We start from the raw sequence: 26,703 nt of genomic DNA on the forward strand, positions 1-26,703 counted from the left end.
AGTCCAACCCCATTCTGCCATGCAGGAAAAGCACAAGTAAAATACCCGACAGATACCCATCCAGTCCGTTTAAAAGTTTCCAAGGAAGGAGCTTCCACCACACTCCGGGGCAGAGAGATCCATTGTTGAACAGCTCTTATGATCAGGAAGTTTTCCTAATGTTCAGGTGGAATCTCCTTTCCTGTAGTTTGAACCCATTGCTCTGAGTCCTAGTTTTAAGGGCAAGCCTGTTCCCTCTTCCTTATGACACCCTTTCACATCTTTATACATGGCTATATGTATTCTTTCAACCTTTCAACTGTCTAAACATACCCAGTTCTTTAAGACTGCTCATAGGGATTCATGGTCTCTAGACCTTTGAACATTTTGGTTTATTAATTCATTTACTGTATTTTTACCCCGCTCTATCTCAACCCTGAAGGGGTCTCAGAGCAGCTTCTGAATTGGAAATAATTTAATGCCACAATAAATATAAACATACATATACAATATGCATTATACATTAAAATAAATAAAAATCATAAAACCATAACACACCAATACATTAAATAAGCTGTTAAAAACATAACACAAAGACCCGAAATCTTTGCCCTCCTCTGGACGCCTTCCAGCTTGTCAATATCTCTCTTGAATTGTGGTGCCCAGAATTGGACACAGAATTCCAGGCGAGGTCTAACCCAGTGGTTCTTAACCTGAGGGTTCTCAAGTATTTTGTCCTACAACTCCCAGAAATCCCAGGTGTTTTGGACTTCAACTCCCACAATTCCTAACAGCCGGTAGACTGTTGGGATTTCTGGGAGTTGAAGGCCAAAAACATCTGGGGGACTCAGATTGAGGACCACTGGTAATCAAAGCAGAACAGAGGAGCACCATGACTTCTCTTGATCTAGACCAGGCATGGGCAAACTTGGGCCCTCCAGGTGTTTTGGACTTTAACTCCCACAATTCCCAACAGTCTACCGGCTTTTAGGAATTGTGGGAGTTGAAGTCCAAAACACCTGAAAGGCCCAAATTTGCCCGTGGCTGATCTAAATGATATAGAGCAAACCAAGACTGAGTTCTTTCTAGGAGCCAAGAGCTTTGGCCAGGAGACAGGATTCTCCAAGAAAGGGCATTAATGCTGGGGAAGGCAGAAGTTCGTAGTCAGTAGCAACAGAGGAAACCCCGTTCCTGTTTCCGTCAGGGAGGACGGCCCGTGCAAGCGCTCGCCCGCTCTGGAGGGGGAAGGCTGGAAGCCCAACCCACAAGGAGGCGGGGCTTCTCCCGACGTGCGCATGCGCGTAAGCAGCACTTCCTGAAACTCGCGGCTGGGGAGAGAGAGGGCGCGTGCCAGCATGGACGGGGGCGCGAGGCGGGTGATCCGCGAGGGGGACTGGGCGGTGCTCAAGCGGAACGAGGTCTTCAAGGCGGTGCCCGTGGCCAGGAGAAGGTGGGAGAGGCTTGGACCCCTACAGGTCTTTGGGTGTCCGCCCAGGTCCCGGCGCCAAGCTCCAATGGATAGTGAGATCCCACTGTACAGTCAGTCATCGGCTCATGGAAGGAAAAACAAGATGAAAATATATATACAGTAATGTGTTGTCGAAGGCTTCCATGGCTGGAATCACTGGGCTGCTGTGAGTTTTCCGGGCTGTATGGCCATGTTCCAGAAGCATTCTCTCCTGACGTTTCACCCACCTCTATGGCAGGCACCCTCAGAGGTTGTGAGGTCTGTTGGAAACTAGGCCAGTGGGGTTTATATGTCTGTGGAATGAATGTCCAGGGTGGGAGAAAGAACTCTTCTCTGTTTGAGGCCAATGTGAAGGTTTCAATTGGCCACCTTAGTTAGCCTGGGGGGAATCCTTTGTTGGGAGGTGTTAGCTGGTCCTGATTGTTTTCTGTCTAGAATTCCCCTGTTTTTGAGTGTTGTTCTTTATTTACTGTACTGATTTTAGAGTTTTCTTTAGCCCGATTTTGTTCATTTCTGGTAGCCCGATTTTGTTCATTTTCATGGTTGCCTCCATTCTGTTGAAATTGTCCGCATGATTGTGGATTTCAATGGCTTCTCCATGTCGTCTGACACAATGGTTGTCAAGCTGGTCCAGCATTTCTGTGTTCTCAAATAATATGCAGTGTCCAGGTTGGTTCATCAAGTGCTCTGCTATGCTTGATTTCTCTGGCTGAGTGAGTCTGCTTCTGGAACATGGACGTACAACCCGGAAAACTCACAGCAACCCAGTGATTCCGGCCATGAAAGCCTTTGGCAACACAAGGAACAGAACATTTATATTACATCGTGTTATTTACATCTAACCATTTAATGGAAAGCCTAGTGAATACAGTACAGTCTTGGGCTCATTGGAGGAAAGACAAGATAAAAATATAACGATGATATAATTATATAATAATAATAATAATAATAATACACAGTATGGTGAATTATTTACAGTGTTTGCCCTTCTGAAGTTTAATTGTATAATGGAAACCCCAGCAGATACCAAGGGTTTACTATAATACTTTCCACAGAAAGGAACCAAGGCTTTGAAAGCAGGAAGGAAACTAGAAGCGAAGGGGACACAAGGAGCCTTTACGTCATTTGCATTCAGTTGCTTTGAGTCCAGGTTCAGCATCCTTCACCCAAGGAACAGTGGTGGCACAATGAGTTAAACCCTTGTGCCAGCTGAACTGCTGACCTGAAGGTTGCCAGTTCGAATCCACGAAACAGGGTGAGCTCCCGTCTGTCAGCTCTAGGTTGGTGGTTCGAATCCGGAGAGAGCAGGTGAGCTCCCTTTGTCAGCTCCAACTCCCCATGTGGGGACATAAGAGATGCCTCCCAGCAGGATGGTAACACATCAACGCGTCCTCTAGGCAATATCTCTGTAGATGGCCAATTCTCTCATATCAGAAGCGACTTGCAGTATGTTCTCAAGTCGCTTCTGACACAATAAAAAAAAATCCTTCACCCAAAACACTTGGGGCCTGAAGTGTTCCACATTTCAGGGGTTTGGTTTTAGATTTTGTACTACTTGCATATTCATAATCTTGGAGATGGGCCTCAAGTCTAAACATGAAATTAATTTCTGTTTCATATACACCTTATACCCATAACCCGACGGTAATTTTATATGCAGTAGGCATTAAAAAATGTTTATGAGACATGTACATTGAACCATTAGAAAGCTAAAGAGTCACACTCTCAGCCACCCCTGTGGACCACTTTGAATTTGCAGGTGTGGACTATGGAATAAAGCAATGCCTCAGAGCATTGTGGAGTCTCCTTCTCCAGGGGTTTTTAATCAGAGGCTAGATGGTCATCTGTTGGGAGTGCTTTAAGTGTGTGTCTCTGCAAAAGGGGATTGGACCAGATGGATCACCCTTGAGATATCTTCCAACTCTGTGATTCTATGATGCTCAGCCTTACATATTAAAAAGAAAATGAAAGCAGGGATGGGCAGTCCTTGATTTACAAACATCCAGCTTAGAAATGACTCCTAATTAAGAATGGAAGTGAGAGAAATCTCCCCCGTGAAAGGGGGAGATTTCTCCTGAAAGAGTTGTTATCATGGGGAAAAGGTGTCTCCACTGAAGCTTTAGCACCAATCCTTGTTTCCACAACAAGCTAATTTTTTTTCAAAATTCATTTATATTTGGATTGATTATAATTGGATAATTATCACAGGGCCAGCAAGTGAGGTGAAATCTTCTGAACAGGGGCACAGTCTGTTATGATTGAGCCTCGTGGCTCTGTTTCTGACAGGCGTGGGCGTAAGACTCCTCGAGAGTCGGATACTCTCGAGGAGCGAGAGAGAAAAAGACTGCGAGACATATTTGCAGCACCCTCTGACGAAGAGTCTTTCGAAGGGTTCACGGAGAGAATGGAGGAAGGGCTGGTTAGCTCAGAGGAGGATGAGATGGATTGGACTCGGGTAAGGGAGGAATTGGGGGCCACTGGCCATGATGGGGCAGAAGATGAATGGGGACCTTCAGGATTAGACCCATGGCGTAGCTGGAGGGATGGGACGGGATCCACAGCTGGAGATGCTGTTGGGCGTAGTCAGAGGTGTTCCAGCTCTGACGAGGAAAGTGATGAGGAAACGCCCGGGTTAAGGAGGGCAGCTGACAGTGATGAAGATTTGTAACTGGCATAAAATGGGGCTTGGGAGCAATTGCAAATTGCGTCGGGCAAGGTAATCTGGGCAAACGCTTGGGATTCGTGTGTGTGTGTGGGACGCTTCCCTGAAGACTTGTGTACTTTCCTGTGCTGAGACGTAAGTTGATTGGAATCCAGGGTCAGACGGCGGGAGGGATTGTGTGGGCATTTGTTTGTGCAAACCTGTGCTTACTCTTATTAGCTTGACCTTCCGTCGTCTTTCTGACGGACGCCATCTCCTGCTTTGAGAACCCGGACTGAACTGACCACGGCTTGTCTTCCCCCCTTCTTGGACTTGGAAAAACTACAAACGTCTGCTTCTGGCTTTGATCTTCGGAACGGAACTGGTCTACTCTACTGCTAAAATCCCTGGCTGCGTCTGCTCGTGTTGGAGATCCTGTCTGCTGTGTGTGTGTGTGGGAGCGACGCAAGTTACTCTAAACTCAGTGTTGGCAGCAGAGAGGAATCTGCTGCCAATTAGTTGCATTCCTTGTATCTTTTGTTCCTTGCCTTTCGTTTTGTTTATACCCAGGCTGAAGAAAGCAGTTTGTTTTTACCCGGATTAAACTCCGGTTTAATCCGGTTTATCTTTTGAACATTTACTTTTGTCCCTTTTTGCTCCTAAAGGCAAAAATTGCCTGGCCCTTGTGTTTTTACGGGCATTTTTGAGTTCTGTAATCTAATAAACTCTGTTACTTTGAATCTTGTGGCGTTCTGTCCTTGACAGATTGCCCGACGCCCATAAAAAGTTTATTGCAGCAATAAACCCGTCAGGAAGACGATGGATGAGTTAAGAGCCAAAGTAGACCAATTGCAAACGGCCTTTACCGTAAGCCAAACAGCTTTTGCTGTGAAAGGACATGTTTTGACTCCTGAACGCTTTGACGGAACCAGGTGCAAGTTGCCAACCTTTTTGGCACAAGTGGAGCTTTATTTTTCTCAGCTCAGTGCTCATGCTTTTCCTACTGACACTAGCAAGGTGGCTTTTATTTTGAGTTTGTTGACCGGTCCCGCAGGACAATGGGCCACTAATTTAATTTTGGGAAATGACCCAGTCAAGGACAATTTAAATAATTTCAAAAAATTGTTAACTGATACTTTTGGGGATCCTCTCCGCACGGAGAACGCTGGGTGGGCTCTGTATCGGTTGAAACAGGGAAAGGGGACTGTTTTGGATTACTTAAATAAGTTTAACCTGTATCGCCACCAGCTGGATTGGGGGGAAAATGCATTCATGCTTTTATTTACTGCCGGGTTAAGTGATATGCTCCAGGATGAATTAGCACGCTTGGAGCCGGCTGAAAGCTGGGACGCCTTAGTAGCTAAGGTGCTGCGTTTAGACGCAAGGTTCGAGGCTCGTAAACACTCAAAAGCAATGTGTGCGCCACCCATGCATGTAACCAGGGCACCTGTGGTGATGGGGGAAGAGCCCATGGAGCTTGGGGTCTTTAAAAAGCTGTCTACAGAGGAAAAGAGCCGTAGGAGGCAGCTGGGCTTGTGTTTGTACTGTGGGAATGCTGGGCATTTTGCCAAAAATTGTAATGTGAAACCTTCCCAGCTTTCGGGAAAAGGCCAGCCCTAGTGCGACGTGAGTCCAACGCACTAGGGCTCCTCAAGCAGTCAACTGAGGGGAGGAAGCATGTTTTCGTACCCATTACATTATCTGTTGGGGGAAGGGAACTTGTTTCTACTCTGGCACTGCTGGACTCAGGAGCTACAGTCTCCTATGTAGATATTGAGTTTGCTAAGAAGCATGGCATTCCTAAAGTGCGCAAGGCATGCGACGTGTGGGTGGAAGGAGCAGATGGGAGACTGCTGGAGACTGGGGTGGTTAACCAGGAAACCTCAGCAGTAACGTGGGAGGTGCAGGGAGTAACGGGAACGTTTGTGTGGGATATTACGAGCTTGCCTAGATATGATGTGATCCTGGGGATGGATTGGCTAGCTGTAGTAAACCCACAAGTGGATTGGGCAACACGTAAAGTGATCTTAAAGAGGCAGGATTGTTGCACTCTAAACGTTACTCATGCTGATATGGAGGGAGTGCCTGCTGAGTATGGGGAGTTCTCTGATGTATTTTGTAAAAGAGAAGCGGACAAATTACCACCGCACAGGCCATATGATTGCGCCATCAAGTTGGCAGAAGGTGCGAAACTGCCAGCAGGGAGGCTGTATGCCTTGACTGTACCGGAAAGGCAAGCTTTGCGGGAGTTTCTAGATGAAAATTTAGCCAAGGGGTTTATTCGCCCATCTAGTTCTCCAACTGCGGCACCAGTATTCTTTGTAGCCAAAAAGACTGGGGAACTTAGGCTGGTCTGCGACTATCGGATCCTAAACAAATACACCATTCGGGATAGGTACCCGCTCCCTTTAATCTCGGAACTGTTATCAAGGGTGCAAGGGGCTAAGGTCTTTACCAAGCTTGACCTGCGGGGGGCCTATAACCTAATCCGTATACGGGAAGGGGATGAATGGAAGACGGCATTTAACACGTGTTTCGGATGCCACGAGTTCCGAGTCATGCCTTTTGGGCTTTGTAATGCTCCTGCGGTCTTCCAGAGGTTCATGAACGATGTGTTCAGGGACCTAATTGACCAATTTTTAGTGATTTATTTGGATGATATCTTGATTTTTTCTAAGGACGAGAAAGAACATCGTCAACATGTCAAGCAGGTTCTGCACCGACTGCGGGCTAATGGGCTTTTCGCCAAAGCTTCCAAGTGCGTCTTTCATGTGCCTGAAGTGGAGTTCCTAGGTCATGTAGTGTCAGGTAGGGAACTTAAAATGGACCCACATAAGGTTGACGCCGTCAACTCATGGCAGGAGCTGAAGACTAAGAAGGATGTACAAAGGTTCTTAGGTTTTGCTAATTACTACCGGGAGTTTATTCCGAATTTTGCAAAGCTCACGGTACCTTTGACGCAGCTTCTGCGCAAGAAACAGCCATTTGTGTGGGGGCGGGAAGCTCACGAGGCGTTTCTACAACTTAAGTCTAGTTTTCAATCGGACAACATACTAACCCATCCTGATGTTGACAAACCGTTCGTGGTAGAAGCGGACGCTTCTAGCTACGCGTTGGGGGCTGTATTGTCTCAGAAGGATTCCTCAGGGACCTTGCGTCCCTGTGGATTTTACTCGCGGCAACTAACACCCTTCGAGCAGAACTATACCATATGGGAGAAGGAGTTGTTGGCGATTAAGGTGGCGTTTGAGGTGTGGCGGCACTGGCTTGAAGGGGCACGGCACCAGATCGTGGTCAGATCTGATCACAAGAACTTAGAGCACTTGCAAACAGCAAAGAAGTTAAACCAGCGTCAAATCCGATGGGCTTTGTTTTTCTCCAGGTTTAACTTCAAGGTGCAGTTCGTAGAGGGGAAGGCAAACTTGCGGGCCGATGCTTTATCCCGCAAGCCGGAGTTTAAGACCAATGAGCAGGTTGTATGTCAGACCATCTTGCCTACTGCCTCTCTGTGTGTTGTAGATAATGAGCTCGGGTTACATGACCAGATCCTTGAGGCTCAGAGGGATGATGTGTGGACACAGGAGCAACTGATGCTGCTCTCAGCAGGTAACCGTACCATACTGCCGCATCTACAAGATCAAGACGGAGTATTGGTACGCAGGGGACAGGTCTACGTACCAGTGGGGGCCCTCAGGTTGGAGGTGATTAGAGCCCACCATGACGAACCCATGGCTGGGCACTTTGGCAGATTCAAGACCGTGCAGCTCATTACCAGGAGCTATTGGTGGCCAAAGATGCGGCAAGACATTCTGCGCTTTTGCGACAGCTGCGCCGTTTGCCAGCAGAGTAAGACGCCTGTTGGGCGCCCTAGAGGGTTGTTGTCGTCTTTACCTGTTCCGGACAGGCCATGGCAAATCATTTCCATGGATTTCATTTCAGATTTGCCTAAGTCTGGGGGTTATACTTGTATTTGGGTGGTGGTGGATTTATTTAGTAAACTGGCTCATTTTATTCCTTGTTCAACCATTCCGGCGGCCCCTACGTTGGCCTTACTATTTACTAAGCACATCTATCGTTTGCACGGAGCACCCGAGGTGATTATTTCAGATAGGGCTCCGCAATTTGTGTCACGCTTTTGGAAACATTTCCATGAGTGTTTGGGGACTAAGTTAAACGTGTCTTCAGCTTTCCATCCGCAAACGGATGGACAGTCGGAACGGGTTAATGGGCTCTTAGAGCAATATCTGCGTTGTTTTTGTTTAGACCAACCCACGGCTTGGGTGAAGTGGCTACCGGTGGCGGAATTTGCTTACAACAATGCGGTGCACACATCTAGTCAGCATACGCCGTTTGAGCTAACTTATGGTTTTCACCCACGGGGAGGTGTGGCGCCGTCGACCAATGTGGTCTCTTCGGACCCTGTGTACCGCTCTACGGAAATGGCTGCATTGCATGATGTTGCCCGTCGCTTACTGCTGGAAGCTAAGGCAACGCAGAAGACTCAGGCTGACCGCCACAGGCAGGCAGGGGAGGAGTTGGAAGAAGGGGATTTGGTGTGGTTATCTTCCAAACATATTAAACAGGCTGGGGGAAAGTTTGCGCCTCGGTATTTGGGTCCCTTTCCTATCGTTAAAAAGATTTCTTCTGTTGCGTTTCGTTTGCGTTTACCGTCTAGTTTAAAGGTTCATCCAGTCTTTCATCGTTCGCTGTTGAAACTTGATACCTCTAGTCGTCGTGGTGCTATAGCGGAGGGTATCACTGCCACTTCTCCGCCATCGGGGGAGGAGGCCTTTGTGAGAGGGGATAGTGTTATGATTGAGCCTCGTGGCTCTGTTTCTGACAGGCGTGGGCGTAAGACTCCTCGAGAGTCGGATACTCTCGAGGAGCGAGAGAGAAAAAGACTGCGAGACATATTTGCAGCACCCTCTGACGAAGAGTCTTTCGAAGGGTTCACGGAGAGAATGGAGGAAGGGCTGGTTAGCTCAGAGGAGGATGAGATGGATTGGACTCGGGTAAGGGAGGAATTGGGGGCCACTGGCCATGATGGGGCAGAAGATGAATGGGGACCTTCAGGATTAGACCCATGGCGTAGCTGGAGGGATGGGACGGGATCCACAGCTGGAGATGCTGTTGGGCGTAGTCAGAGGTGTTCCAGCTCTGACGAGGAAAGTGATGAGGAAACGCCCGGGTTAAGGAGGGCAGCTGACAGTGATGAAGATTTGTAACTGGCATAAAATGGGGCTTGGGAGCAATTGCAAATTGCGTCGGGCAAGGTAATCTGGGCAAACGCTTGGGATTCGTGTGTGTGTGTGGGACGCTTCCCTGAAGACTTGTGTACTTTCCTGTGCTGAGACGTAAGTTGATTGGAATCCAGGGTCAGACGGCGGGAGGGATTGTGTGGGCATTTGTTTGTGCAAACCTGTGCTTACTCTTATTAGCTTGACCTTCCGTCGTCTTTCTGACGGACGCCATCTCCTGCTTTGAGAACCCGGACTGAACTGACCACGGCTTGTCTTCCCCCCTTCTTGGACTTGGAAAAACTACAAACGTCTGCTTCTGGCTTTGATCTTCGGAACGGAACTGGTCTACTCTACTGCTAAAATCCCTGGCTGCGTCTGCTCGTGTTGGAGATCCTGTCTGCTGTGTGTGTGTGTGGGAGCGACGCAAGTTACTCTAAACTCAGTGTTGGCAGCAGAGAGGAATCTGCTGCCAATTAGTTGCATTCCTTGTATCTTTTGTTCCTTGCCTTTCGTTTTGTTTATACCCAGGCTGAAGAAAGCAGTTTGTTTTTACCCGGATTAAACTCCGGTTTAATCCGGTTTATCTTTTGAACATTTACTTTTGTCCCTTTTTGCTCCTAAAGGCAAAAATTGCCTGGCCCTTGTGTTTTTACGGGCATTTTTGAGTTCTGTAATCTAATAAACTCTGTTACTTTGAATCTTGTGGCGTTCTGTCCTTGACACAGTCAGTGTAATGAACGCCACAGGGGTGTTAGCCCTTTCCTATGTTATCCAAAGCTTATATATATATATACAGTAGAGTCTCACTTATCCAAATTAAACGGGCTGGCAGAAGCTTGGATAAGCGAATATCTTGGATAATAAGGAGGGATTAAGGAAAAGCCTATTGAACATCAAATTAGGTTATGATTTTACAAATTAAGCACCAAAACATCATGTTATACAACAAATTTGACAGAAAAGTAGTTCAATACGCAGTAATGTTATGTTGTAATTACTGTATTTACGAATTTAGCACCAAAATATCACGATATATTGAAAACATTGACTACAAAAATGGCTTGGATAATCCAGAACCTTGGATAAGCGAGGCTTGGATAAGTGAGACTTTACTGTATGTATATATATACAGTATATGGAGTTACACTTAAAAATGTACCTGTTCTGACTGACCAACAAATTCAACTTAAGAACAAACCTACAGAACCCATCTTGTTTGTAACTTGGGGACTTTCTGTCTTTTGGAGGCATTAAGGGAGATGGATGCAGTTCCTCATGAACTTCATTCCATTAAATTGTAAGTCCTGTTAAAGTTATAATGGAGCTCTGGAGTTTCTGAGGAAGCATGTTCAAATGACACAAGTTAAGTTTTAGGACTTTTCCCCTCCTCGTAGCAGTGAACCTCCACATAAATTATGTGATTTAGCCAGTGGTATTGATTCTTGCTTTCATGACTTTTGTGTTGCTTTGGAGTCTAGGTACCTTCACTAGAAATTCCTTAAAAGGTAATGGTTACAGGTTCTGCTTATGCTTTCATCTAAGCTACATAATAATAAAATTGTGTCTACTTTAGGTTTGATTGTTCTTGTGTGATTTTGGATAATCATCCTTCAAGATCTCATCTATTTCTCTCCAATCTCCAGAAAAATAATCTTTGAAAAACAGTGGTTCTACCTGGATAATGCCATCGGGCAGATCTATGGGACAACGTTTGAAGTGACTGGTGGTGGGAACCTACAGCCAAAAAAGCGGGTGGAAGAAACAGCAACAGGTAGGAGAGAAGCAGAGAGCTCAGCTGTATGAGGTTCTGGGAGTATATTTTTGGTATCTTTCCCAATCAAAGTGAACTAGATATTGTTTATCTGGTGGAAATGATCTGTTCCTTAGTGGTTTCCTCTCTTGCCTTAAGCCAGGGGTGTCAAACTCATTTTCATTGAAAGCCACATCAGCCTTATGGTTGCCTTCATTGAATCCATGGATGGAGAATCCTTGTAAACAGGCCAACTAGATTTTTTAAAAATATATAGTGCTCTTGAGTTTTTACCCAATGTGTGTCTCCAGATATTATTGAATGGCAACTTCCATCCATCACCTTTGATTATCTGCCTTGTGGACTGGGGATCATGAGAATTGCAACTCAACAACATTTTTAGCTCTGAGGTTGGGGAAAGGTAAAGGACATTTTAAAGTCAGACATGTAACTGCTTCATCCTCCCTCTGTGATGCAGAGGGAGGAATTTTCAGTTCACTACAGTTTCCCACTGTGTCCAAATTGGCAAAATCTAGCTACAAGATTTAGAAGAAGCTGAGATTTTAAATACTGTAGGAATATCACTTTTCTCCAGCAATATTTCAAAATTCTATATGTGTTATTTTCAGAAGCAAAGGAAGCAGGCACAGATAATCGCAATATTGTTGACGATGGAAAGTCTCAAAAACTCACTCATGATGATATCAAGGCTTTGAAAGATAAAGGCATTAAAGGACAGGTAACTAACATTTATGTCTTCCATATCTCTTTGATGGTGATTTGTCTGATATTTTCCTGTACAAGTTTTAAATCTGGGTAGTTTGCAGTGCAGGTTTAGCATCTCTCATCCAAAATCCCAAAATACTCCAAAATCATCCCTGTAGGTGACTGAGATAATGACACTTTTGCTACTTGATGGTTCAGTGTACCCAAATCTTGTTTCATGCAGAAAATTATTGACAATATAGTGTATAAAATTACCAGCATGTGATGTATATGGCACATACATGAAATTCATGTTTAGATTTGATTCCATTCTCCAATGTATCTCATTCTGTACATGTATGCAAATATGGTAGAGTCTCACTTATCCAACACTCGCTTATCCAAAGTTCTGGATTATCCAACGTATTTTTGTAGTCAATGTTTTCAATACATTATGATATTTTGGTGCTAAATTCATAAATGCAGGGCTCGGGCTGTGGCGCTCGGGCTGTGGCACAGGCTGGAGAGCAGCTGCAATCAATCACTGCAATGAATCACTCTGACCAGGAGGTCATAAGTTTGAGGCCCGCTTGGAGCATATGTTTGTTTGACTTTGTTCTATGTTAAAAGGCATTGAATGTTTGCCTATATGTGTAATGTGATCCGCCCTGAGTCCCCTTCGGGGTGAGAAGGGTGGAATAGAAATGCTGTAAATAAATAAATAAATAAATAATACAGTAATTACTACATAGCATTACTGCATATTGAACTACTTTTTCTGTCAAATTTGTTGTATAACATGATGTTTTGGTGCTTAATTTGTAAAATCATAACCTAATTTGATGTTTAATAGGCTTTTCCTTAATGCCTCCTTATTATCCAACATATTCGCTTATCCAGCATTCTGCCGGCCCGTTTATGTTGGTTAAGTGAGACTCTACTGTACAAGTATTCCAAAATTCAAAAACATCCAAAATACTTCAGGTTCCAAGCATTTCATGAAGGGATAAGGGATACTCAGCCACAGTCTGAGCAGACTGCTACTGTGTATCATTGTATTATGTGGAAAAGTGAATATAGATTTTAGAGCATGAAATAATATCTTCCACAACTTGTGTATTTTATTACTTTCTGACTGCTTCTTAGAGATAACACTATCACTTTGAAAACTATACTGCTAGATACTGTTACAATGGCCTTATCTACACTGACTGTTTCATGCAGTTCAAAGCTACTTTCAAACTGTACCGGCTAGACAGCAAACTTTCACAAAAGCACACAAAAGTACTCTGTGGTTTTGTATAATCATAATCTGGGCCTCACATTTTTCAATACAGGTTTGAAACTGCATGAAATGATCAGTGTAGATTGGGCCTATGTCAAAAGAGTCTATTGTATTTAAAAAACATGTTTATGATTCCTCTTCTCCCATATGTGCAATTCTGTATTGTTAGAACCTAGAATGCTGTCTGTTCCTAGGTTGTCTTGTCTCCTCCAGTGTTTTGAACAGTTGACTCTTGGACGATCTGCAGGACCAATGGATTGGTAACCACTGACTCAGGCAAAAATAGGAAGGAACCAGCAAATTGTTGTGTGGCAGAGATGGGATCTTTCCCACCACTCACTATCTCATGTTTTAAATGGAAAATTCAGAGAATGAACATGGGTATTTTTTGCCTACAAGCATATCATTCTGTTCCTGTATAAATGCAACCCTGATTTTTGGCCAGACACAAAGTAGGCTGGATGTTACTTGAAAAGTATCATTAGAAGAATTTGGTATATCTGGTCCTTGCTGGGATTACATGCTGCTTTGAAGTAATCTGTCTTCTTGGAGCTCATGGAGAGTCATATCCTTAGGTTAGTTTTTGGCTGTGTGTTTACCATGCGTTCCTCCCTCTGTTAAGATAATGAACCAACTGTATTATTTCTCATTGGGTATTATTGTTTGTTTTTAAAGTGAAGCATATTTCCAAAGTATTTTAATTCATGTAAGAAATGAACAAATTTGTCTCTCCTGAAGGAAATTGTTCAGCAATTGATAGAAAACAGCACTACATTTAGAGACAAGACAGAATTTGCCCAGGATAAATACATCAAAAAGAAGAAGAAAAAGTAAGTTGAATACTGGCTATTTCAGGGAGTAGTTGAAGTCGAGCAAGTCATCTGTGCCTTTAACATAATTTGTTGTGCTTTGCTTACAGATATGAAGCAATTATTACAATTGTAAAACCATCAACACGTATTCTGTCGACAATGTATTATGCAAGAGAACCAGGAAAGATCAAGTAAGGCTTGTTGTATTTCAGTTATATGAGAAACTTAGGTATCTAAATGCATCTTTGAAAGAATGAAAACTACTGTATAATCTTTCCATTTTTCTGATGTCATTAAAAAGGGACTAGGCAGATTCATGGAGTAAATAGGGTTGTCAGTAGCTAGCAGTTATGACAGAGAAATTACCTCTAGTATGAAAGTCTAGATAACAGAAGCAGGGCAGTGGTGTTGCCCTTATGTCTTGTGTATAGGCTTCCCATTGAAATCTGTTTGGCCATTGTGAGAACAAAATATAGTCAGCCCTATACATTTGCGGGGGTCAAAGGTAAAATTTAAAAGCACTGTAAAAACCTCCTAGGAATCTCTAGGCCGGTGGTTCTCAACCTGTAGGTCCCCAGATGTTTTGGCCTTCAACTCCCAGAAATCCTAACAGCTGGTAAACTGACTGGGATTTCTGGGAGTTGTAGGCCAAAACAACTGGGCACCCACAAGTTGATAACCACTGCTCTAGGTCCTTCAGTGCAATTCTACAGTCAACTTCTGACAGAAAAGGACTAGATAAATATTTCAAGCCTTGATTGTTTTTTCTGTGTGTGCTCCATAAAGCAAAAACATGGGTAGTTTCAAATTGTATCTTGGAGTTGTCAAAATAAATTATTTTATCCCTCAGTTTTTCTTTCAGAGGGCACCAATTTGCTAGGGAACAACTTGGTCCTTCAGAAGGATGTACTTATTTTTGTACATTCTTTCTTATCAAATCCCTACGCAACCCATTGTGTTCCTTAAAATTTGGAAGATCATACTGAGAGTGAAATGAAACTTTATTTTTCCAGTTATTTGAGATATGATACTCTAGCACAGATGCTGACTTGGGGAAATGTCCATGCTGGCAACAAGATGATTGTAATGGAAACCTGTGCGGGGTTGGTCCTTGGTGCTGTTATGGAGAGAATGGGAGGTAAGAACATCTGAAACATAGAACTTTTGGAATGAAACGTATTTTGGAAACACTAAAACATTTATATTTCTATGGTAGAGTATGGCTTCAAAATACAACATTCATTGTTCTTTATTGAAGGAATGCATAGTAGAATAGCATATTTCAATACTAATTCGGTTAATCACAAACTGCTGGTAATTAGTCAGTGGTGCATATGTATGCCAATTCTCAGAGTGCTTTAGATATGCTTTAGATATGACTGCTAAGTTGTGCCTGCTATATTTTATTCATTGTTCTTTTGATTGTTGCAAACTGCTTTATGAACTTAGTTCATCTTCAGAACAGCTTTTCCACATTAAATGGAGTCAAGAGTAATTGTTCAGCATGCAGTTCCAAAATCTTTTTTGAGTATATGGAATTGTGTGTGGGTGAGTTACATTTGTCTTTATAGCTGAAATCTAGATTTTAGACTATGGCTTTCCAACATTGCTGGATCTCCAAATATCTTTCCAAATGTTCTTCATTGTAACTGGATACTGTGCAAACAGCCACAGTATCATTCAGGTTCACATCGCATGGCTGAAACATGTTGATTGCATTTAATATGTAAACCGCTCTTCAGCTTTCTTCAGTGTTTTGTGAAATCACTGTAAAGGTTTGCCTGTCTTGGTGATTTCATTTGTGCAGTTCTTCACTGAACCTACTCATCTGAGTCAGTTTTTTAAAAAGTCTTATCACAATGCAGCTTTGTGAGTTCAAATACTTGTTATGCTGACTTTGGTTGATGTTTGCAGGCTATGGATCCATTATTAATATGTATCCCGGGGGAGGACCTGTCAGAGCCGCCACAAACTGCTTTGGATTCCCAGACTCCTTTTTCCAGATGCTTTATGAGTTCCCACTCAGCAAAGTGGAGAGTGTTCTCTCTGGGACATTTTCTTTAAAGGCTCTGCCCTCAGAGTCCGAAGACAGTATGGCTTTGGCAGAAGATAGTAATGGGTCAGGCGATGATAAGCAGCAGCTCACACAAGATGCAGATATGGAAAGCAGTGCCGTGATGGAGAGCAATCAGCCAGAAGAACAAGAAGCAGCGGACCTCCCAACTGAGGGTGAAGCATTTGACAATAATAAAGCAAAGGGAACAGTAAGATTCTATTGACTAACTCAAGGAAATTTAAGAAATGATCCAAATGTAGTTTATGTTTATGTATTTACAAGATTTGATATCTCACCTTTAGTTTTGAAACTTCATGGTATTATTGGGTGACAGTTTGTAACTTCCATAGCTAGTTGAATTGATACACCACCATGTTTATACTTGAAGTTAATTGTATCTTTTTACAAGAATTTAAATCTTCTAATAACATTCTGAAAACCCAGTTCACACTTGCAAGTGTTTATCTCCCATTTGCCTAGATTTATCCTCAACAATAGTATAATAGATGGTGACATTGAATGCCCTGTATGTCTGTAGTTCCTGCTGACTTGATGTTATCCACAGGTTAAATCCATCAACATCTATGTCTTTGTGTAGACTAATGTGATTGATTTTAGGATTTTTTTTTCATGTCAGGAGCGACTTGAGAAACTGATATTTGCTTCTGGTGTGAGAGAATGGCCATCTGCAAGGACGTTGCCCAGGAAACACCCGGATGTTTGATGTGCTACCGTCCTTGTGGGAGGCTTCTCTCATGTCCCCACATGGGGAGCTGGAGCTGACAGAGGGAGCACTCCCACTCTCCCCGGATTCGAACTGCCGACCTGTCAGTCAGCAGTCCTGCCAACACAAGGGTTTAACCCATTGTGCCACCGAGGGCCCCAACTTCAGGATTAGAGCATAAGAAGTCTTGCCTTAGTCCATTTCATGCCACTGAATAACTAGACCTTATTGCTATTAAAGTTTAGAACACTGACCTAATTTAACACAATTTAAAGTGCCAGTGAAAAACACTGGAAGACATCTTATCTCTCATATCTCTCTACTTTATATGTGATCAATTCTTTGAATTGATAGGTTGTTGAAATTGAAGTCAGTGCCTCCTACAAATTATTTGTGTGCTAGATATCATGTGGCCACCCAGATGTTGGACTGCATCTCCTACCAGCACCATTGATGCAGAATGCTGGAACACTTGGCCCAAGCATATCTGGAAGGCTAAAGATTTCCAATCCTGGTCTGCCTTATAATTTTTCAAAGTTGTATAGAAAAAGATGTGTTTAAAAAGCCATATCTGTCATTCAGCCTCTTAAAAACCTTTTTCTCAGGCACATGACAAAGAAAAGAAACAAGAAGAGAAAAGAAAAAAGTTTGTAGAGACTGCTGCTTTGTTGAAGGACAAAAATGCTGATGGGTGAGTCTGATTACATAATACTGCTTGCAAGAAATACCCTATATCTAATCTGAAAATTGTATACTACCATCCAGAATTAGTCAAAACTTAAGTTTCTTATTCTGTCTTCAACCTGAGTAGTCCAACATGGAAACCTCACTGTATTGGCTCTGTCATCCTTTTATAATGGTTTTTGTTTTATTAAGTTTTCCTTCTTACCATAGCTGTTTTTCCCCATACACTATGTAACAAATTTTGAAATATTTTCTGTTCCTTGTTTGAAAGTGTTATTCTTGTTTAATTGTGTGGTGCTTACTTTGAAAGTAGTTGTTATACTCCAGAAACTTTGTTTTTTTTTGTGGCTGCCACAAACTACATTGAATTGTTTGAAACTCTATCAGACTTTCATTGAAAAACTGTAGAAAAATGTGCTGCAGGATGTCCTGCAAAAACAAAGTTTTTGTAGTTTAATAAACTTTTTTCATGTTTTAATGATAGAACCAATTAGGAAATGACATTTATAACCCAGGAACAAAAATTGTGTCACATAGTTTTATTTTCCATCGAATATCTTCATATCCAGTTCTCCAGTACTATCACTCCTATCCACTTAGAGTATCTAGACCAGAGCTTTTCAAACATGTCATGTTGATGACACCCTTTTTATTCATCCATCATTTCACTACATGATAATTCAGTTTTACTACCAAATTGGAGGTTAAAGCAATCCCTTGTAAAAGATATGGACACATACGTAAATTGTAATCATGAAATGTGTGAGGACAAAAAATATTTCATCGAAACCTTTCATATTTAAAAAAATATATGATTCATTGCTTATTTTGCATAGACTAAGAAGTTTTTTGTTATATTCGTGCGACACACCTACACATTGCAGCCAACACACTAACTTCTTGTGACACACAGTTTGGAAAACTCTGCTCTAGACAATAGGTACCCATAATATGTTGGGTAAGGTATGAATAGTTAGGATCAGAGAGGATAAGAAGTAAGAAAGAAAAAAAAATCACCATAGAAACATTTCACCTTTATTACTCAATACAAGCAGTCCCCGAGTTAGGAATAGGGTTTGTAGGCTTGTTCTTAAGCTGAATTTCTTTGTATGTCGGAACAGGTACATTTTTAACTTTAGCCAAAAAAAATCTTTTTTAGCTGTGGATAGCATAGGGAAGGGTTAACACCCCCATGGTGTTTATATTTCTGCCTGTGCCCCTATTCAGAAGATTTCACCTCATTTTCTGTTTCTATGAGAATTGGATTTTGAAAAACGTGGCTTCCTGTGAAAACAAGGATTGGTGAGAGATAATTTTCCCCATGATAATAACCCTTCTAGGAGTGAATTGCCCTTCCAAAGAATAGATTTCTTTCACTTGCTGTTGTCTCACTCCTGTTCTTAACTATGGATCATAACTCGGGGACTGCCTGTAGTTTCCAGTGTTAATATCTGTCTTTCAAATGGGAAATCCTTCTTATATTGTTAAACGCTGTGTGGACATCATTCTTTCCTTCACAATTCTCATAATTTTGGGCCTATCTTGAAAAATGCTCTTAGGGGTCAAATTAAATAATTTTATTGAAGGTATTTGTCCCTTCAGACTTAGGAATAAATATCAGAGTTATAGAATCATATTATTTGTATTTGAGGTTTCTGAATGAGAGAAGGTTGTGATTTTTCTATACATAAAAACTGTGTTCTCAATTCACTTCTGACACGATAAATTAATGGACCTTTGCAAATCACCCCAAGAGGAACATGTTGATAGAACAAACAGTGGTTATTAAAATATTATCTTCCAGAATAATCTGTGCTGCTGGATTTGATCAGAGTTTGGAAAAGTAATTTTTGAACCACAGCTCTATTCATACACACACACATCCTCAAGCATTAAAAAACCTTTGGAGGAAAATAAGGGAAGGAGAGGATGGGAAATGTCCCGCTCCATACATCTATCTTAACTTATTGGGTAGTTGAAACTATTGATACAGGATTGCACCCTCAAGTGCATTTTTTTACTTTTTAAAGCACTAATGGAAGGAATATACGCTCGGCATACAATTTAAAAAATATTCTTCAATTGCTTCATCTTTCTCTTTGCAAAGCTAAATTCGTGGTTTTGATATGTTGGGAAACACAGCTAACCTGTGCGCAAATTTCTGTTACAGTTTGATCATAGCCAGTCGATTTCATCCAGTACCCTTACTACTATCATTACTAGAATTTGTTGCTCCTTCGAGGCCTTTTGTTGTTTACTGCCAACATAAAGAGGTGAATGAGATACATTTTCTTTTGGTTCTTTTTCTACATTTTTCAGTGAGCTTGTTCAGTACGTTCAATCTTTTTTCTCTTCTCAGCCATTAGTGGAGTGCTATACGAAGCTGAGAGAAAAAGGAGGAGTCATTAATCTTAAACTTTCAGAGACATGGTTGCGGAGCTATCAGGTGAGAATTGGAAGTGTTCAGGTACTACTTTGTGAGTGAGAAGAAACATGTGGTCATTCTCAATAGTTCACCGGTTCCTTTATTTAGCAGATTTCCTTTTATTAATGAAGAAATATTAACAGAGTTATGCTGTGTGATTAAGATGGGGGAAATGGCACAATAGAAATGGGGATAATTGTGGAGCTAGCCTTCTTCCCTTGATTTCCCCTCTTTTTTCTTCCTTTCTTTCCTTCTTCCCTTGCTTTCCCTCATACACCTTCTTCTTTCTTTCTTTCTTCCTTCCTCCCTTTCTTCTTTTTTCTTTCTTCCCTCCGCCCATACGTCCCTCTTTTCTCCTCATACATATGTCACTTAGCAATAATTTAGCCACTACACTGTCTTTATTTCCCAGTCATATGACAGATGGCTACTTTACCTAGCTGCAGCCAATCTGCTTTCTTCCTTTTATTTCCCTCTGCTCTAAACCTGAAAGAGGTATTTTTTTTTACTTTAAACCCTTTGATTATTTTAAATTGGATAAGGAAGGGTGTGTGTGCCAAGTTTAGTCCAGATCCATCACGTAGGAGTCTTTATGGTACAAACCAACCAACATACATGCTTTGATGTGTGTGTGTGTATTCCCTTTTAGTGGAATGTTATAATATTCCAGTATGTTGCAAAATGAATTGTAGCATATTCTCTGCTTTTATCAATTCAAAGTGTAACCCTTAGATACAAGAAATGTCTCCACAACCCCTTTCTATGCATTTCGTTGTTGTTTAGTAACAAAGGATTAAAATACATATTAAAGGACCAGTTATTTAATTTAAAAGTATGAATTTCAAAACCTTTTCAAAGTGTTTGTTTTAAAAGTATGTTTGGCATTTATATGGTCTGGTTTGTGGGGAAATTTGAGCCTCTCGACAGCCGACAGGAAGCTCTAGCGTGTGCTGGTACATGAGGTCACGAAGAGTCGGAAGCGACTGAACGAATAAACAAAAAAAAGCAGCATTTGAACAATGTGTTGTAGATTACTGTAGATATTTCAGATTGGTTAGTTCTTCCTGACATCTTTGATTGTTGTCTTAGGCCAAGCGTGCAGATTTTCACAAATCTACAAATTTCATATTTAAAAAGCATCTGAATGTAGAAATGTAGATTTTGAGGATCATATACCACCATTAGTGCCATTATGCATCTAAACTTCCTCTTGGGAGGAAATAAGAGAGGCAAAGGTTCATACTTTGCCTTGCCAATTAAAATGGACCTCAGGAATCTTGATACTTCCTAAAGTCAGTGTCCAAGGAATACAGGGGTAGGATCTCCCCCCATGGCTCTAGTGTTTGAACTATAGTCCCACAATTCCTGAGTATTAGCCACATCGATCTGTTGAAAGTTGGCCCAAAACATCTGGCAGGTCAAGATTCCACTTCCCAATGAGAACAGACATTATTGTATTAATTAATTCCTTCAGGCTATGTTTATGAAATGTATATGAAACATAAATGAATGTCATGTTCAGACTTGGGTCTTAGCTCCAAAATAATTTATTATGTATGTATATGCAGATATGGATATTTCAAAATTTGAAATCCAAAACATTCCAGGTCCCAATTGTTTAAGATAAGGGATATTCATCCTGTATGTACTTCTGAATTCTGAACCACAACCACCTATTGTGAATACACGACTGGTGCTGCTTAAATTATTCTACTGTAGTAACGTGTGCCTCTCTTGTTCTTGGTAGGTTTTGCCAGACCGAAGCCATCCCAAACTGATGATGAGTGGTGGCGGTGGGTACTTATTAACGGGCATCACTGTTACAAATGAGTTTGTAAAAATTGGTGAGGAAACAGACCAGGCAGCCAGTGAGCCAACATCTAAAAAGCGTAAACTTGAAGAACACTGTTAACGCCTGAAGACGCTGTTCCTCATAGAACACAAATTATCCTTGTGTCGTATTGCTACATATTGGGTCACATTGTATTTTTCCATCCAGCTACTATCAGGAAGAGCTGCCTATTGCAGGACATTATCAGGGAAGAGAAGACTGAAGAGCCAGCCCAGTCCCCATAGGGCCATAGTTTCAGAATTATATTTGTTCACCTGTTGAATGATTTCATGACATCACTCTTTCAGAATCACTTTTTCTTAGAGATATTGCCAAAATTGACTGAATCCCCAGTCTCCTCTCTTTGTGCGTTTCCCTTTGAATCCACATCCCATGTTTCTTATAGCACTTCGTCTCTCATTTTACTGCAGTTTTCTTTTGTTTGCAGCGGTTGGTTATGTTTTGGTTCAAACTTGAAACTGTTACTGCACCCAGTAAAATTGATGTTGTAATATTATGTCATATCATTGCTATTTGGGGGAAACAGGACTGTGGATGCCCCTCCTTCCTGAACACGAGAACTAAGGAACATCAAGTGTGAATTTTAGAATCCATGTACACATGTTACCTTTTTTTTAAAAAAAAAAACCCATAAAAGCTGGCTTTCATCTTTTTTAATGATACACCTTTTGTTTTGTAGAATTTTATGTTCTGTAAAACTATATTTCAATAAATTATAAAACTTTTGTAATACAAGATTTTCCGTTTCTGAGTTTGTTCTGGTTGAAACTGGAAAATCGTTGGACAGCATGGAGTGGGTGAGAAAGGATAGCAATTTAAAAAAAAAAATGTATTTGCTTTATTTTTATACTGTCCGTAAACTTGAAATTTCACTGATGTATTGTTTCAAGAATTGTGCATACTGTCCAGGTGTACCATAACAGTATTTGGAAAAGGAAAGTGCTAATTTGGACGTTAACAAATATTTTACTGCTTAAGATAGTTCTGAGTATCTGAACTGTGAACCCAATGGTTTGCTTTTGGGTCTCCTGAGTAATCCACCCGTACTGCCTAGTGCAAGGCTGATTTCCTAAAACAATAGCAAACAAAACAGATATAGTACTATAATAATAATAATAATAATAATAATAATAATAATAATAATAATAATAATAATAATAATAATAGAGAATTCTTGGCGAATGCATTAGTCATTATTTGACCTATTGTTTTGTCTCTGTTGTCTCTGTCACAAATCCGCCATTGGAAAAGGGCAGATGTGCTTACTCTGGTACAACTAATTCAGCTGGTTCATGTAATCTTTCAAGCTGCCAGTTAATGAAAATTATGGCAGAACTGTGATCATTGGAAGAGAAAAGAAGTATGTCCCTTTCCCCCACTCTTTTGCCCCTTCCCACCAGCAAGGTAGAAATTACTCCTTTCAGCTCAGTTAATCCAAAATCTTGCTGGTCAGGAAAGCAGCAATTATACCAATTCTTGAAGAAGTATGTAGTTTGCTTTTTGTACTTACATACATAACAGAGACTTCCTGCAATGTGATTTGGAAAGAACAAGAGCTCAATTCCTCCATACCCCTGTATCTTTCCCCCCAGCAAATCTTTACATATCCAACATTCCTCAAATGGGGCCATTTGTACTTTCCCAAAGAATGGCTTCTCTGATCATCCCATATTTTGTCAATATGAACATGAAAGTACCATTGCATTCCTCATTATTGGTGGTAGAAGCCTTTGTTTATTTTCTAAGGTCTTAAAGGATATGAAGTTATCTATATGAAATCTGTATTTTCACAGGTATCTGGTAAGTTCTATTTTACTGACATTGCTTGCAATTAATGTCCATTTCATTAAAGAGCTTAGAAATGGTTCAAGGTGAGTGCAGAATTTGGAACACAAATACTGTGAGTTGGAAGCTCCGACTTCAATTCTTTGCTCTTTCATATCTTGAAAAGCTTCTATTCAAAAGGCATTGGTATATATGTGCTTTCAACTCACCTGGCTTATGGTCACCCCCATGCATTTCTTAGGTAAGGAGCACTCAGAGATAGTTTTAATAGTCCCTTTCTCAACCTTCCACATTTGTGGATTTAATGTTTGCAGATGTGATTACTTTTAGGTTTGGTTCATACATATATTCACTCAAGGTGGGACTCTAGGATCACCCTCTGCCAGAGGAGTCACATTGGAGAATCCAGATATTCTCAGAGAGGTATGTCAGAAATATTAAAAATTAACTAGGTATTTTTAATCACAAAAATGTGAGTCAAGCACTGAAAGGGTAAATGGATGCAATGACTCCGCAAAAGCTGCAGTTCAATATAAGCAGGTGTGCCTGCAGCATAGTAGGCCTCTGCATGAGAAGGCCTCAGTGAGAGAAGCTTCAGTGAGGGAAGCCCCAGGTTGAAGGCCTCGTGTGGAGCTTCAGTGTGAAGGCTGCTGTGTGAAGCTCCTGTATAAGTTTGGTGTGAGAGGAGGCTTTGTGAGAGCAAAGCAGTTTATCTGCATGAGAAAGAAGCCCAGCGTGGAACCAAAGAAGGAAGTATAAAGAACTTCATTTCTGTTATGGAAACCTTGTTTTTTTAAAGAGTGCAACCATATTATTTTGCTACAAAGAAAAGCCTCCTAAGGAAGAAATAACATTGGTCTCTGTGTTTTTGTTTTGTTTTGTTTTTTGTCACTTTTGGCTACTGGTGCTGGGTCATGCTGCTGCTAATAAGTTACTCTGCTATATGTTTATGGGGAGGGCCTTTTCTTAATAAGCCCACTCACCCAACAAGGTATCCTCTTACGTTCTTTAAAAATAGTTTTTAAAAGTTTTTCTACTTTCATGGGGGTCTTGTACTCCTACCTTCAGGAAACATAGAGGGTCTATTGTATAGCCTATGTGAGCTGCTATTAATGGGTTGTCCCCCATCCATGTATATGAATGAAGGCTGGGCTATGCCTTTTCTAATTTTCCATTTCCAGAGTTTTGTTTTTTTGTTTTTTTGCAAAGTCCCATTCTCTTACGGAGTTCTGGCACTGTGAGCTTTGGAAGGGTGTCTGAAAAGGCATGACATAGAACCAGTGCAGAGTGTTTGAGCACAGTCTGGCATCCCATTCAGATCCATCCCATTGGCTCCCATGCCTTCGACGTGGAGCTGTGATTTGTCTTTTGTTCCCTCTGACCACAGTACTATATATCACGTTAAGACTTAACAGAGGAGGCAAGTGTGTGGATGTTGTGGACAATGTGGTTTTATTATTTCTAACAAAGAATATATTTTTGAAGAACACAAAGACAATTGTTTCCACACACACTTAAAAATGTCTTGCACAGAAGTCTATACACTAGTATTCATGCTGCTCAGATCTCCCTAGCATATTGGGAATATCAAGATGCTCACTTGCACCCATGTAAATCACACGTTTTGTGGATAGTAAACTGCATTCCTGGTTAGGAAGGGGAGAAAACAACACTAATGGCAGTGATTTGACCAATAGAGAGAGGATACTGTAAATAAAGCCAGATTTCACAATTTCCAAGATTCAGACAGGCAAAATTTACCCCTGCCGGTTACTGTTGAATTTCTCAGCTATCTTCTGGAGTTCCAAATCCATCGCAGCCAGATTTTCCAGTTCTTTCTCCTGTGAAGAATGGGAAATAAAATAAATTATGGCATCACAGCTTTAGATTATGGACTACAAATCATTATGTTGCAAATTATTGCATTTGTATTATTTGTCTGCCACCTTTTTCATAAAAGGTCTGCTGCTGCTAAGCTCCATGGTGAGGAAAAATTACGTATGGCTATAATTCATTTGCATGTATTAATTTCCTCACAATGTGATCCCTTTGGTTTTCCTGGGCCTCTCAGGAGCCAACAGTTTCTATCTAAAACTCCTGCACCAAACGAGAGCAGCACGGAAGGGGGCACTGTTGCTGTATCACTGTCATGTTTGCTCTGTCGGAAAGAAACCAAACAAGCTGGTACTTAAGTATATGTTTCACCCCAAGGTATTTGACTCAGAGCTTAGGGCAGTGGTTCTCAACCTGTGGTGTTGTGGGCTGCAACTTCCAGAAATCCCAGCCAATTTACCAGCTGTTAGGATTTCTGGGAGTTGAAGGCCAAAAATATCTGGGAACCCCAGATTGAGAACCACTGGCTTAGAAAGTGGTTTATTGGACAATAATTCCTATGATCCCTCAACAATGATCCCACTTTCCGAAAACATCCAGAGACGGAAACCCCAAGACCTTCCTAAGCAATCAGTTCAATTGCCAAACCATTTTTACTGTCAAGAGGTCTCAACACAATCTACTTTACTGAAAACCATTAGAGCGGGTACCTTTTATCATCTTTGTTTCCTTTCTCGGAAGCCACTCCAACCCATCTGTAGCCTTCCTAAAATGGGACACTTAAAACTGAATGGTTAGGAATCACTTGTGGCAGTGATTTGACCAATAGAGGATACTGCAAATATCCTCTCTCTGTTAATATAGCGTGGATGTTACATTGCTCAGCTTGGAAGCTATGCAAATTAAAATAACATGCACTTTATTTGCTGCAGTATCATACAGAGCCCCCAGTGGCACAGCGGGTTAAACCGCTGAGTTCCTGAGCTTGCTGACTGAAAGGTCAGCGGTTTGACTCTGGGGAGCGGGGTGAGCCTCCTGCTATTAGCCCCAGCTTTTGCCAACCTAGCAGTTCAAAAACATGCAAATTTGAGTAGATCAATAAGTACCGCTCCAGCGGGAAGGTAACGGCACTCCATGCAGTCATGCCGGCCACATGACCTTGGAGGTGTCTATGGACAATGCTGGCTCTTCGGCCTAGAAATGGAGATGAGCACCAATCCCCAGAGTGAGACATGACTAGACTTAATTTCAGGGGGAAACCTTTACCTTTACTATTAGTTCATGTTCAGTTTATGAACATGTTCAGTTTTTGAAGCAATAATCCCAAGGTCCTTTTCACACATAATACTCCTGAGCAATGTATCTTTTCCTGGAAATATGCATTTGGTTTTTGTAACTGAAATGTCGACATTTATGTTTATCTCAAACATTATTTTCTAAAATTTCTTCCCAAGTTTCTAGTTT

The 26,703-nt window shown here is 41.5% G+C and overlaps 2 protein-coding genes across 4 annotated transcripts in view; one reads left to right on the forward strand and one right to left on the reverse strand.

The window, feature by feature from the left end:
* The first annotated feature begins 1,271 nt into the window (after nucleotides 1–1,271).
* On the forward strand, nucleotides 1,272–22,356 carry trmt6 (tRNA methyltransferase 6 non-catalytic subunit). 3 transcript variants are annotated; one of them, XM_008115168.3, is made up of 11 exons: nucleotides 1,272–1,429; nucleotides 10,972–11,099; nucleotides 11,708–11,817; nucleotides 13,807–13,898; nucleotides 13,988–14,071; nucleotides 14,894–15,018; nucleotides 15,795–16,144; nucleotides 17,266–17,351; nucleotides 19,515–19,617; nucleotides 19,704–19,790; nucleotides 21,517–22,356. In XM_008115168.3, the coding sequence occupies exons 1-11, from the start codon at nucleotides 1,335–1,337 to the stop codon at nucleotides 21,679–21,681; spliced, it is 1,425 nt and encodes a 474-aa protein (XP_008113375.2). In that variant the 5' UTR covers nucleotides 1,272–1,334; the 3' UTR covers nucleotides 21,682–22,356. The 3 variants fall into 3 exon arrangements, with proteins under 3 accessions (XP_008113375.2, XP_008113380.2, XP_062813983.1); XM_008115173.3 differs by having other exon boundaries at nucleotides 11,711–11,817; XM_062957913.1 differs by lacking the exon at nucleotides 1,272–1,429 and adding an exon at nucleotides 1,465–1,705.
* Nucleotides 22,357–24,835: 2,479 nt separating this feature from the next.
* Nucleotides 24,836–26,703, reverse strand: part of chgb (chromogranin B) — a 31,582-nt gene continuing 29,714 nt past the window's right edge. The window contains exon 5 of the mRNA XM_062957901.1: nucleotides 24,836–25,247. Within this exon, the coding sequence (XP_062813971.1) occupies nucleotides 25,164–25,247 (84 nt within the window). The 3' untranslated portion in view covers nucleotides 24,836–25,163. The remainder of the gene's footprint in view (nucleotides 25,248–26,703) is intronic.

This window comes from Anolis carolinensis, chromosome 1 (assembly GCF_035594765.1).
Source record: "Anolis carolinensis isolate JA03-04 chromosome 1, rAnoCar3.1.pri, whole genome shotgun sequence".
Classification (NCBI taxonomy): domain Eukaryota; kingdom Metazoa; phylum Chordata; class Lepidosauria; order Squamata; family Dactyloidae; genus Anolis; species Anolis carolinensis.

Excerpts from the sequence above, each read along its gene's own strand:
- trmt6 (XM_008115168.3), top strand. The coding sequence starts at position 1,335 with ATGGACGGGGGCGCGAGGCGGGTGATCCGCGAGGGGGACTGGGCGGTG. Across the intron at positions 14,072-14,893 it reads AGAGAACCAGGAAAGATCAA|TTATTTGAGATATGATACTC; the intron begins GTAAGGCTTGTT and ends TTATTTTTCCAG. Across the intron at positions 16,145-17,265 it reads ATAATAAAGCAAAGGGAACA|GCACATGACAAAGAAAAGAA; the intron begins GTAAGATTCTAT and ends CCTTTTTCTCAG.